The 14292-nt window shown below is 35.9% G+C and overlaps 1 protein-coding gene across 6 annotated transcripts in view; it reads left to right on the forward strand.

Moving 5' to 3' along the window:
* SREK1 (splicing regulatory glutamic acid and lysine rich protein 1) overlaps nt 1–14040 on the forward strand; it is a 48365-nt gene extending 34325 nt beyond the window's left edge. For 5 of the 6 annotated variants that reach the window (XM_055421957.2, XM_055421954.2, XM_055421956.2 and 2 more), the window contains 3 exons: nt 1063–1158; nt 7840–7984; nt 9023–14040. In XM_055421957.2, coding sequence (XP_055277932.1) covers nt 1063–1158; nt 7840–7984; nt 9023–9172 — 391 coding nt within the window. In that variant the 3' untranslated portion in view covers nt 9173–14040. The remainder of the gene's footprint in view (nt 1–1062; nt 1159–7839; nt 7985–9022) is intronic. The other variant, XM_055421955.2, reaches the window with a different exon arrangement.
* The last annotated feature ends 252 nt before the right edge of the window (nt 14041–14292 follow it).

Raw genomic sequence — 14292 nt, forward strand, 5'->3', positions numbered from 1 at the left:
CTAGAGGATTTGGTTGTTTCAGTTCTGTGGCCACTTATTATCAAAGCTTCTTGTGAGATAGATCATTGGCTGCATTAGTCATTTAAGAAATAAATCCTCATACCTCCTCACCTGAATAATAGACATCTTGCAGTTCATCGTTTCTAAGTTGACCACTCTAATAAATTAGATAGTATCACTGCCTCAGTGGACATGAATTTGAGCAAACTCCAGGAGATACTGAAGGACAGGGAAGTCTGGTGTGCTACAGTCCATGGGGTTGCAAAGTGTTAGACATGACTTAGTGACTGAATACACACATAAAATTATTATTAAAAGTATGTGTCATTCAGTAATATGTTAAGCAAAATAGTTTTTAATAAAGCTTTTAATAATCTTGTTTATATAATAATTATTTTTTACTTCATCATATTTAAGTCCCAGTTTTTAAGTAATTTCCTTATATCTAAGTAACTTGTGTGCTTAATTTTAAATGACCAGAACAACAATAATGAAGTGATAGGTGGTTAAGGGAGTAAAAGCAGTTTCTCTGAGAAGTGAACTAATGTAAATACTCCTTAAAGAGGTATTTTGCATACTTGGTTTAGAAAGTCTGTATGTTGCAAGCCTGTTTATCTTTCACTTCTTGAAAAGGGCCTGTTGTTAAAAAAAAATAATCCACAGTGGGGCAGCAAGGAGCTAGATGCATGGCAGAGGATCTGGAAAGCAACATGCTTTAGGTGTTAAGGAAGAAAATATGTTTAACATAAGAGAGAATATGAAACATCCATTAATATTTTTTCTGCTCTAGAAATTGCTGTCCAAATAAATCACATGTAAAGGAGATCCTCTTTCTAATATGAAATCTTAGAGATGTTTTCACTGGTCTGTTGAATTTATGGTTCATCATTTGACCTGTACTAAAATTAGATAATAGAATATTTTCATGAAAGATATTAGTTTAAACTGACCTTTAAAGAATACTCTTCACTTGAGAGCATTGCAGACCCTTTTGCTTTTGTGTATTTGAATTAATCTTACTGGAATTGCTGGTTTTTAAAATGACATATTTTTGAATTTCAGGGAAAGGCGTAGGAGGAGGAGCAGGAGTTCTTCCAGATCACCAAGAACATCAAAAACCGTAAAGAGGAAATCTTCTCGGTCTCCATCCCCCAGGAGGTAGGTTGAAGCATGTTCTAGAACCGAGGAGGAAGCAGGGGGGGATATTTTCTCTCTTCAGTCTATTATTTTTATAACTTTATATTTTGAATGAGTAACATGTAATATATTAGTTTGGTTTAGAAATCTGGAGAATACAAAAAGTTATAAATAGATCTTAACTTCCATGATGTGTCCATCTATCCTGTCTCCACAAGTAATGACTTTATTAGTTTTTTTGGTATATCCTTCCAGTTTTGTATATAGGAGCAGATGAGAATATATAATGTTTTTTTTTTCATCTTCTACAAAAGGTAGTGCAAAATGTACACTGTTGTACAGTTGCTTTTGTCACTTAACTACCGGAAGAACTTTCTGTATTCATCAGAGTGCTGCTCATCCCTTTTTACAACTGCATGGTCTTCCGTTGTCTGTTGTGAAACCAGCCTACAGTAACTGAATAGGTTCTCTTAATTTTTTTTAATAAATTATGCAAGTCTGTAATGAATAGCTTTGTATTTACATAATTTTGTAGTGTGCCAGTGTCAACTTAAAAAAATGGACAATGTGAGAGTTGTGAGTTGTTTTGTTTGTGGCCACATGAGGACTGCAGCCTGGGAGACAGCACCTCGGATAGTGCTGAGAGCCTGCTCCAGATACGCGGGGAGGAGGACAGAAGATATGTGATTTTGGTAAAGGGAGAGTGCATGCAATCAAGCACGTTTATTTTTACGTTTTTAGAAAGTTTCTCCTGGTCTTGTGAGACTTCTGCTAGTCACAGGAAACAGTCGTCACCATGAAGGGCTTCATGCTTTTCTAGATATGAGTAGATAGAAGAATTGGGCTCATAAAAGCGGCTCCTGAAAATATCTTACTCTCTGAAGATCTGTCGTGTCAGTTTTCCCGGAGCACAGGGTGCCTCATTTCCACTGTCCACCCTGGTCTTCCTCAGAGGGTGTTTGCGGTCAGTAGCTGCAGCAGCATATGATTTAGTCCTTGTAGAGGTGGATGGCAAGCGCCGATCTGTGGGTGACACCGGCATGCAGAGACAGTTTCTGTAAATGGTATTGGCGAGCCAGAGGGTGAGGGTTTTTGTGTACCAGTATAAAGTAGTTTTCAGTGCATTTTTCTTAAGAGTGAAGGTGACCATCTCTTCATATATTTCTATGAATTGTATACATTGCCCATTTTTTATGGGATCTGTTTTTGTTTTTTCTATTTTCAGGAATTCTTTCTGTATTGCAGAGATGATTCTTCAGTGACTTGGTTTCAAGTATTATTCCTAGTTTGTCATTTCTTAGAAACTGTGTATGAGAATTTTATAGAGATTTTTTATTTATATAGTTTAATTCCTCAAGTTTTTTTCTTGTGTGACTTTTCCATTTTGAGTCTTACAGGTAGAAAAATCTTTCCTATTCCAAGATTATAGTAAAATTCCTTCATTGCTTCTTTTTTGTACTTTTATACTTTTAATTTTTGCATTTACATCTTTGATCCATTAGTTTATCCTTGTTTGCAATATGGCACATGGATACGATTTTATTTTTCTAAATGCTTGTTTTCCAATATCATTAAAAACCGAATTTTCTTAACACTTATTCCACGTTTCCTTTGTCATATACTAAATCTTCCTGTTTGTGTTGGAGTCTGTTTCTGGGCTTTATGTGGTATTGGATTGGCTTGATTGATGATTGTGTACCAGTAGTGCCCCATGCTTTTAATTATACGGATTGTATAGTATTTTTAAATAGTTAGTAAGGTCTTTATTTCCCCAGGTGGTACAGTTGGTAAAGAATCTGCCTGCCAATGCAGGAGACATAAGAGATGCGGGTTCCATCCCTGGGTTGGGAAAATCCCTTTGAGTAGGAAATGGCAACCCACTCCAATATTCTTGCCTGGAGAATCCCATGGACAGAGGATCCTGGAGGGCTACAGTCTATGGGGTCACAGAGAGTTGGACACGACTGAGCGTGCACACACACACACACACACAGACACAAACACACACACACTTTTCCATACCTCTCATATCTCTTTTTTTGAGCTTTCTTGATCATTCTTGTGTGTTTATTTTTCTGTTTGAACTTAAGAGTTAGTTTGACTGTGTTCTAGAAGTAAACCTACTGATACTTTGTGTTATAGTATGATTTATTAATGGAAAAGTTGATGAATAGATTTATTAATAAAACTTTATGAAGGTGAGTCTTTCTATCCAGGAACATGGCCTACTTATTCAGGCCATCCTTAACGTTTTTCATTAATGGTTCAGTGTTTATTTCAAACAGATTTTATGCATTTTCAAGGTCTAATTTACATGTTGCTTTTTTCTTCTTGTAAATGAAGTCTTTCATTATGTCATATAATTGGAGATTAGGTTTATACATAGGAAGGTTAGTGATGTCTGCATATATATTTTTTCATCCCACTATCTTCCTAATGGGTCATAGTTTTTCAGTTGGTTTTCCAGGTAGAGAAAAAAGAAATTTATAAAAAGTTTTGCCCAGGGTAGAAGGAACATGTTTCCCAGCAGAGATCTTTTGTTTATTTCTTTGTGGGTTGTTATTTTTAGATGAGAATGAAAGGAAGGTGGAGGATATTGAGGAGGTGGGGCAAATTTTTAAAAAATACTTTGCTCACGAAAGTAGAAACTTTGATCAACTGTAAACTCAAATTAGCAAAAAGATATATTTAGAACATTTCACTTCCTTCCGGATTCCTTCTACTTTAACATCCACTTCTTATGAGTGATAAATTGTTTTATCCTTTCTTGTGTTTTTCTTTTTTTTGGTAAGATTAAGCAGATACATGTATTTGAATTTTTCCTTTTCTTCCAAAAGACAGCATTCATTATATATATAGTCTGTGTGTGTGTGTGTGTATGTGGTCAGTGACCTACCCAACCCCAGTTCCATTTTGACTTAAAATTTATTAAATTGAGAAGTAATTTACATAACATAAAATTCACCCTTTTAAATGTGCATTTCAGTGATGTTTAGTAATTTTTGTTGCATTTTTCTCAAAGAGTTCACAATTTTGTGCAGCCATCACTGCTAGTTCCAGAACATTTTTTTCACTTTAGAAGAAAGCCTGTACCCATTAGCAGTTACTCTCCATGGCTCCAGACTAATCTACTTCTTGTCTCTGGATTGCCTATAATGGCCGTTTCATATAGACTCAAAGTATGTGTGGTTTTGTATCTGACTTCTTTGACTGAATGTGATGTTCAAGCTGGTTTTAGAAAAGGCAGAGGAACCGGAGATCAAATTGCCAGCATCTGCTGGATCATGGAAAAAGCAAGAGAGTTCCAGAAAAACATCTATTTCTGCTTCATTGAGTATGCCAAAGCCTTGACTGTGTGGATCACAACAAACTGGAAAATTCTGAAAGAGATGGGAATACCAGACCACCTGACCTGCCTCTTGAGAAACCTGTATGCAGGTCAGGAAGCAGCAGTTAGAACTGGACATGGAACAACAGACTGGTTCCAAATAGGAAAAGGAGTACGTCAAGGTTGTATATTGTCACCCTGCTTATTTAACTTACATGCAGAGTACATCATGAGGAAGATGGGCTGGAAGAAGCACAGGCTGGAATCAAGATTGCCGGGAGAAATATCAGTAACCTCAGATACGCAGATGACACTACCCTTATGGCAGAAAGTGAAGAGGAACTCAAAGGCCTCTTGATGAAAGTGAAAGAGGAGAGTGCAAAGGTTGGCTTGAAGCTCAACATTCAGAAAATGAAGATCATGGCATCTGGTCCCATCACTTCATGGGAAATAGATGGGGAAACAGTGGAAACAGTGTCAGACTTTAAGTTTTTGGGCTCCAAAATCACTGCAGATGCTGATTGCAGCCACGAAATTAAAAGACGCTTACTCCTTGGAGGGAAAGTTACGACCGACCTAGATAGCATATTAAAAAGCAGAGACATTGCTTTGCCAACAAAGGTCCTTCTAGTCAAGGCTATGGTTTTTCCAGTGGTCTTCTATGGATATGAGAGCTGGACTGTGAAGAAAGCTGATCGCCGAAGAATCGATGCTTTTGAACTGTGGTGTTGGAGAAGACTCTTGAGAGTCCCTTGGACTGCAAGGAGATCCAACCAGTCCATTCTAAAGGAGATCAATCCTGGGTGTTCATTGGAAGGACTGATGCTAAAGCTGAAACTCCAGTACTTTGGCCACCTCATGCAACAAGTTGACTCACTGGAAAAGACTCTCATGCTGGGAGGGATTGGGGGCAGGAGGAGAAAGGGACAACAGAGAATGAGATGGCTGGATGGCATCACCGACTCGATGGAGGTGGGTTTGAGTGAACTCCGGGAGTTGGTGATGGACAGGGAGGCCTGGCGTGCTGAGATTCATGGGGTTGCAAAGAGTCAGTCATGACTGAGCGACTGAACTGAACTGAATGTTTTCAAGGTTCATACATGTAGCATGAATCAGCACTTCATTCCTTTTTAATGGGTCAGTAATATTCCAGTGAATGGATAAAACCAGGTTTTGTTATTTAACCATTCATTAGTTGATGGACATTTAGTATTATTTCTGGGTTTTTTGCTATTGTAAATAATGCTGCTATGAGCATTTGTGTACAGGCATTTATTTATTTATGGCTGCACTGGGTCTTCTTTGCTTTACTTGGGCTTCCTCTAGTTGGAGAGGGTGAGAGTTGCTGTCTAGTTGCAGTGCATGGGCTTCTCATTATGGTGGCATCTCTTGTTGTGGGGCACAGGCTCTAGGTATGCAGTCTTCAGTGATTGCAGCATGCAGTCTCAGCAGTTGTGGCACATGGGCTTTGTTGCTTCACAGCATGTAGAATCGTCTTGGATGAGGGATCAAATTCATTGGCAGGCAAATTCTTACCCACTGTACCACCGAGAAAAGTTCTGCTTACTGTAGTTTTGTAATAAGCTTTAACATCAGGAACTGTCTTCCGATTTTGTTGTTAAAGATAGTTTTGGCTATTTGATGTCCCTGGAGATTCTATATGATTTTTAGGATGGGCTTTTTCTATTTCTGCTAACAATGCTGATGCAGTTTAGGTGGGGATTGCATTGAATTTGTAGATCATGTTGAATACTATTGTTACCTTAACTCTGTTTAAGTCTATTTAAAGTCTTCTGATTCAAGAACATGGGGTGTGTTTCCACTTTATTTATGCACTTATTTCTTTTGGCAAATTTTTTGCCCTTTTGGTTAAATATATTGCTAAGGAATCTCATTCTTTTTGCAGTTGTTTCCTTGACTTTTAAGAGTTCTATGTAAAGATAGATCTTCTAAAGGAGATCAATCCTGGATGTTCATTGGAGGGACTGATGCTAAAGCTGAAACTCCAATACTTTGGCCACCTCATGCGACGAGTTGACTCACTGGAAAAGACTCTGATGCTGGGAAAGGTTGGGGGCGGGAGGAGAAGGGGACGACGGAGAATGAGATGGCTGGATGGCATCACCGACTCTGTGGACATGAGTTTGAGTGTACTCCGGGAGTTGGTGATGGACAGGGAGGCCTGGCGTGCTGTGATTCATGGGGTCGCGGAGAGTCGGACACGACTGAGCGACTGAACTGAACTGAACTGAACTGATGTAAAGATAAACATATATACATAAGTATGTTGTAAATATAGTTTTCTTGGTTTGTCATTTTTCTTTTGAATATGCTAGCAGTGTTTTTTTGCTTTGCTTTGCAAAAGTTTATGTAGGCATATGTATTAATCTTTTATTGTACTTGGAATTTTAGTTATGGTTAAAAAATCTTCCCTTTCATTCAAGTTAGAGAGAAATTCACTTATGTTTTCTTGTAGTACTTGTATTATTTAATTTAAAAAATTTAGGTCTCTAATCCATTTGGATTTATTTACGTGAATGAGATACGGACCCACTTTTTTCATTTTCTGAATAATCATCCAGTTGTACCCAGATCTTTTATTTATAAAAGACCGTCTTTTCCCCTATGATTTGAGATGCGTTATTGAACTTTCATATGTACTTGGATCTGTTTCTTAAGTGTTTTTGTTTGTCTGCCTGGTCTTTGTGTTTATTTTTAAGCTACTCATAATTAAGACAAAATTCTATATTAGGGTTAATTATTTTGAGTTGAAGATGTCTTGTTATGCTTCTGATATGAAGTGCATCATTTTTTCCCCTCTAATTTTAAGGCTCTGTTGTTTTTGCAAATGGAATGCATTCAGTCCATCTTTTGCTTAACATTTGCTCTTGAATTGGTGGGTGGGACTTTGTGAATGAGAGGAGGGCACATGGTGTCATTGGTTATTTGAAGTTCCAGGTTTTTGTAAGTCATACAGTCTTTCCTGAGAAGTCATTCAGCCTTATCTGATTCTTTTATCTTTTTCATTATTTTCTGGTTATTCATTTTTTGCTTTGAAAAAAATGGGTAAAAGTATTATGTATTTGGTTTTGTTTTATCCTAATTACAGTAGATAAATAAACCTTGAATGTTTTAAAACTAAGAAATTGGTAATACAAAATTGTGCCTCTGCAGAAATGACTGTTTGTCTTTAAAAAGTTAACTGGGTGTGGGATTGATTTGGTGGGTTACAGGACTCATTTACGTTACTTGGTCTACCAGGTTACTGATATGCTTGTTTACAATGCGTTAGTATTAGGTAAGAATATTTAGTTAACAGTATACTGGGTGTTTACTTTTTAAGATGTTCACTGACATTATTGATACTCTTACAGCAGAAATAAGAAGGATAAAAAGAGAGAAAAAGAAAAGGACCACATCAGTGAACGAAGAGAGAGAGAACGTTCAGCTTCTACAAGAAAGAGCTCTAATGATAGAGAAGGGAAGGACAAGGTGGAAAAGAACAATACTTCACTTAAAGTAAGCACGTCTTTCCGTGTTTAGGGTTTAAATAATAAATATGAGATTGTTCTTTATTTCATAGAGGTAGTAACTTTAGACAAAGCTCCTTGAGGGCAGCAGTGTGTTTGGTACTACTTATTTAATATTTGTTATATCAGTAGTTTTTTCACCTAGTTTTAGAAGATAAGAACTAATTAATGTTAACTGGTGTAAACAATTGCATTCCTTATTCACAGAATGGCATACAATAAAAATTTTAACGATGTACAGGAATATTTCTACTTGTTGCCATTTTCCTCACTGCGTTTGTTTTAGCAAATTTGACAGATGATGTTATCATTGGTTTTGTGATAATATACCAATTGTTAGGTTTGTTGAATTAGAGTAATGAATGGAAACCACATTCCATCAAGTAAGGATTTTTTTTGAGGGGGGATAAATATTGTAAGTACTTGTGAATTAGGTTATTTTCCTTATACTGATAAGTAATATTTGTGTTTTATGAGGTCTGGAGCTTTCATCTTACAGTTTTATTTATTCCCATACTGCTAGAAGTTTATCATCATTGTCAGTAACATTGATAATATCTTCTGAGCACTTAATACATTCCAGACACTGTTCCACATGTTCTCTTTAATTCTTGGTTGAGAACGGAATTTGGACTGTTCTTGAACAGTCTTTGGTAGGAAGAACAGTGACTTCCTTTTCTACATTCCCTTGTTTTTGCTTATTTGGTATCCAGATTACAAGTCTATCCTGACTTCTATGGGAACTATTTTACTTTCAGCAGATCTCTTCCACTTTTTCAAGTCAGGCAGCAACGTTTGTTGAATTCTTCCGTAGAATTTCTATGTACCTATTTTATTCTAACCGAGTCTCCAAAGGACATATCGATGCATGTTTGCATATACTGTTTATTTGAAAAGGGAAATGGGAGAAAATACCCAGTTTGACTAATTCACAAAAGGTAAAGTTACATATTTTAGCCAGAACTGGATGTAATAGCTGGCAGCTCTTGAGAAAAATATTAAATATATACCTGAATACTCATTGTAGGAGAAGGAGCACAATAAAGAACCAGATTCAAGCATGGGCAAAGAAGCAGATGACAAGGATGCACCAAGGACCGAGGAAAACAAAGTACAGCAAAATGGGAACTGTCAGCCCAACGAAGAAAACCTCTCTGCCAAAACAGAAGCAGTATAGGACCGACAGATGCACCTCTGAACACACGCTGGGACAGAATCCAAAGCTTTCAGTTCTTTCAACAAGATGTTAAACAGTGAAGAAATCCAGTAGAGCATAAAGATATGAGCTAACGGCTTTTCTAGTTGTTAGGTGACTTTGTGGCCATCTTGTTACTGAGTAAGAAAACAAAGCATGGACATCATGAAAATAACAAGCGTGACCCAAACTCCTCATCTTCTAAAATCTGTGCATTTCCATGGTGGCTGACACAGTTGTCATGTGGTTTGTTAGTGTTTGCCAAGAACCATTACAAATAAATGGAACATTAAAGATCTAAATTTGTTATATTATCCATAAAGACTGGAGATAAGTTTTGGAGGCTCTTTTAAGAAATGCTCGAAACTGATTTTGTATTATTTTACTTTTTTTTAATTTCAATATATTCAGATGAATAATGTGCTTGAAATCAGTGCAAATATGTACACACCCTTGTAAGTGCAGAGTTTGTAAGAAGTTTTAACATTTACTTCACAGGATTTATAGTGATTGTGTTAAATTCTCACTGTTGTGTTTTCTTTTGCTCACAGTTTAGGACAGTGGTTTTTCTTTGAAATAGTTTGACAGATTAAAGTTGCTTAAATAAGTGGATTACAAACCAACTGACAATGCATGCTACTGTTCTCTTTCAAAAGGAAGAACAACTGTGTTGAATACTAATGACATATTAGTATTCAGTGTTTAGAATCATTGGGTCTCCCCACATAGTAAGCATTTCTTTTTGGACTTTCTTGACATTTCCGAGCTTATTATGAACAATATTGCAGTGTGTGTTGTCAGCTGTAGGTGGTAAAGGTGCCATTTATAAAAAGAAAGCTGGGTTTTCAAAATGGGCTATGGGAGCACAAGCTGAAGCTTCAGTGCCTTCTACAATGTGGTATACTGTTTTCTAGAATTTTATATGAGCTAGTCATTCTCAATTCATACGGAATTTAGATGGGTATTCCATTCCCTCCCATAGAAAAGTGTGAAAGTGTATGTCAGAAGAGCTTCTTTCTTACCTAATGTGAGAGGAAGTGTATTTTTAAGAATGACTTCAGTGCTTAAAACAACAGTGCAGTTGTGGGACCATCAGTTTTATACTGTGATAATTGAAAATGAAGCAGCATGTTCTTATTTTACTTAAAGCAAGACCCTTTAGTTGTCGACATTGGATGGCCTTAATTATTACCTCTCAATCATCTTCTCATAAATGATGTACTGAATTTGTGCTTAAAGGAGAGTACATGAGGTTATTTGTTTTCTGTGTAAAGTATGTTTACTTGAGCTTAAAATATAGGTCATCCTACATTGTTAGGCACACTTTTTGCAGAAAGTATGTGAGTAGTAAAATGACAACATTGTTAATACTTTCCCCTAAACCACAGCTTATCGTTTCAGAACTCTTTTCATTGTTATATTTCCAAAAGTTATACCTTTTAATCAGCATGTTATTTAAAAAAATCAAGTATAATTATTTTAATGCAATCTAATACAATCAAATTACTCAGTTGCCTTACCTCATGGGAAGAGTTACTTATGGATTTAAAGAGCTGAGTAACACATCAGTTACTTGGTTTTAACTTGAGCTTTCTTTTAATGTTAATCCTATTGGAACTTAAGTATTTGGTGGAGAATGGAAGGAATTGCTCTTATTGCAGGTAATGAAGCCTGGTTTGATTATGAAGCTGCTTAACTACTCTTCATGTGTTCACAATTACTGTGTTGTTTTTTTTTTTCTCTTTGTCACTATGTACATTAAAATTTTTGAAGATGCTTTACTATGTAAAGTATAGATGGTCATTTTAATCATTCAACCACATACGGTTGGCTGGTAAACAGCTTATTTTGATACAGGATTGCTTGGGTGCATATGGAAAGATTGTGAAGGAGTGTGTGTCTTGCATCAAAGCTTCTTATTTATGATATGTAAGTAGAATAGAACAAATGTTGTTTGAATCTTTGTTATTTTTAGTACCATTTCTCTAATAAAGCTAAGTATTTTAGAGGAAAATACTTGTTTATGCATTTCACAACAGCATCTTAGGTTTATCCTGTTCTTGTTTTGGTTGGCATAGCTATGGAGATTGTTTTGGTATGGGGAGTGCATGTTTGTGTGGGGTCTATAAAGCAGTCATTTAAAGTTTGAGTATTTTCTTGTACTCTGTACTCTATTAAATGTTTGGTAAGTTGGTAATTAACATATGTAATTTGGTTTCTGATGCCAATTCTTTTTCTTGCTGATGATATTTATTCAGCTTTAAGATAACCATATCAATCTTAAAAGACAGTGATTTATAAAAATTGGGCATGAGTAGGAATACCAGGGAGAAGGAAATGGCAACCCACTCCAGTATTCTTGCCTGGAGAATCCCAGAGACGGGGGAGCCTGGTGGGCTGCCGTCTATGGGGTCGCACAGAGTTGGCCACGACTGAAGCGACTTAGCAGCAGCAGCAGGAATACCAGAGGCTCAGAGAACGTGAAGTCATTTTCTTAAACAGGCTTAGGGAAGCAAAACTTTCTAGGGTCTAGAGGTAAGGGAGGGCGTGGGGGTGGACTGAGAGAGAGTGTGTGTGTGCGCGCGTGTGTGTGTGAAAAAGATTTTCTGTTCACTTATAAGGGCTGGTATGTTTTCATTTGTTTATTATTTTCTTTTAAGGTATTTCATTACTTTTTTAAAACTGTCTTTTTCATCCCAGGTAGATGTTGTCAGGAAAACTTGAGGTAAGGCCAAGAAGACAGCCATTTTATACTTGATACCATCTGTAAATTATCTTTTTCAGCTTGATTATATAGCGAGTATATTCTGTTCCTTAAATTGTAGTTGCTGTTCATCATTCTAGACAAATTCTGTTGGTCCTTCTCTGTTTTTGCTCTTCAGCAGTGTACACTTAACTGGTAATAAAAGATGTTCCTTTATAAGCTAGCCAGTTTCATGTGAGGAAACAAGTATACACCCTTAACTTTTGCAGCTGTCTCATTAGTCTAATTAACACATAGTTACAAATACACTAGTCAGCTTGTGCTTTTCTGTTTAGAATTATTTTCCAAGGTATTCAGTATTTGCTACGTTGATCTTGAGAAGTATGAGAGACTTAAATTTTGATGTGTGTGATTTAGAATCAATTTTTTTTTTGGTCAGGAAAATAATTTCTTTTGTGATATTAGTCATCCTCAGTATCCTCATTCATTCTTATACATTATATAGGTTGCTATGTTTAAAACCTGAACCTAGAGGCAAATTTGGTCCCAACTGAAGATATCATTCAAATTTAAGGAGTATAATATGTAATAATAGGCTTTTAAAAGTTTAAAAATTTGGAATAATTGTTGTTCAGTCACTAAGTTGAGTCTGACTGTGCAGCCCCATGGACTGCAGCACGCCAGGCTCCTCTGTCCTTCAGGGTCTCCCAAAGTTTGCTCAGATTCATGTGCATTAGGTCAGTTATGCTGTCTAACCATCTCATTCTCTGCCACCTCCTTCTCCTTTTGCCTTTAGTCATTCTCAGCATCAGGGTCTTTTAGTATGATTTGACTTAAATCTTTCTTTAGTAGTTGAATTAGCAGTTAAAATGAATTCTTTTTGAGCGTTGTATTGAATAACATTTCAATGAGATATTTCTTATATAGATATTTCTTATATTTTTATTGAAGGGAGTATCTGGTTTTAATTGGGTCGTCACTTATGAAGTAGAGCCATTTCCACAAAGTAATTACGTTCCTTAGGTGTTTTAAAGATTTTAAAAGAATTTTTACTACATATATACTTAGTATTTTCTCATGTTTATTCAGTAATAGTCATTTAAAATTGTTGATTTTTAAGTTTCAGAGGTTAGTGCTCTCAGAAGGGCTAAGTGATATTTCTGGAAGCAGGAGTCAAGTATAAATGTAATAAAATAAACTTCTAAAAATAAAATTCATTTCCCTACTTAATTTTGGGTTTGTGGATAAATTTATTTTTCTTAAATATACTTTTATTGGTGATTCTGCCAAAGATTGGTACATAATTTTTAAAAGCTAAAGCTGTTAGTACTAGGTGGGATTTAGAAACTAATAACTAGATTTCTTTCTATTTCATTTTAAGGTACTTTTATAGTTTCTAGCAATCAATTTATTACAATTGTTCAGTTCAGTTCAGTCGCTCAGTCGTGTCCGACTCTCTGCGACCCCATGAATCACAGCACGCCAGGCCTCCCTGTCCATCACAATTGTTAGTTTATATGTAATGCAACATTTCTTAACATACTGTTCTTAGATTTTTAGTCTGTTGTCTGATTTTTAAATTTACTTTGTAACATTTTAATTTTGAGACTTGCCAACTTTTATAAAACTTCACAAATTTTACCAGTAAGATTTCCTTTCTGAGGATTGGAATAGAATAATAGTTGCCTTCATTCTTGATTAACTTCTATTTGCTAGGTAGATAATTTCTTAACTATATCTGTAAGTTCAAATTCATGAAATTCATGCTGAAAGAATTAGAGTTGAAGAGATTGTTCTACCATTTAAGGTTATTGGTAGGCAAAAAACTGTTGGGAAACAGTACAGAATTCTCTTAATTTCCACAGGAGGTTATATTTGGGTGTACTGTGTAGTTTTATAGGTAGTTCAATTTAATAGTTAAATATTACTTTTCTCCATCTTAACTAGGTTTAATACAGTAGTGCTATTCTTTACATAATGCTATATGGATTATCAAGGGAAGGGTCTGAAATGTAAAATAAAGGTACTGCATAGGTGGTGTATATTTATGTGAGTAGGACTACTTCCAAATGGTTCTAGTGAAGATTTATCAGATGCTGCTGCTGTTGTGTTGCTCTATTTTTAATAAAATGAAAACCTTAAAGTCTCCACTGTTGAGTAGTGATTTCATCTAAGACATTTAATTACGTATTTACAGCGTACTTTTATAACTGAAAGGTTGTTAATAGCCTTTTTGATCATTGGGTATTCTTCATGTTATATGGCGATCTCAAGTCGAAGCTTTGCATCTCTAACGTTTTGCAGTATTCCAGTAAGTGACAGCAGCTCTCAACTTTCTTTTTTTTAGTGGAGGATAATTGCTTCCAGTGTTGTGATGGTTTGTGCTGTGTCACAATGG

Source organism: Moschus berezovskii, chromosome 18 (assembly GCF_049115385.1).
Source record: "Moschus berezovskii isolate FMDL1 chromosome 18, NW_MosBer_1.0, whole genome shotgun sequence".
In the NCBI taxonomy this organism is placed as follows: Eukaryota; Metazoa; Chordata; class Mammalia; order Artiodactyla; family Moschidae; genus Moschus; species Moschus berezovskii.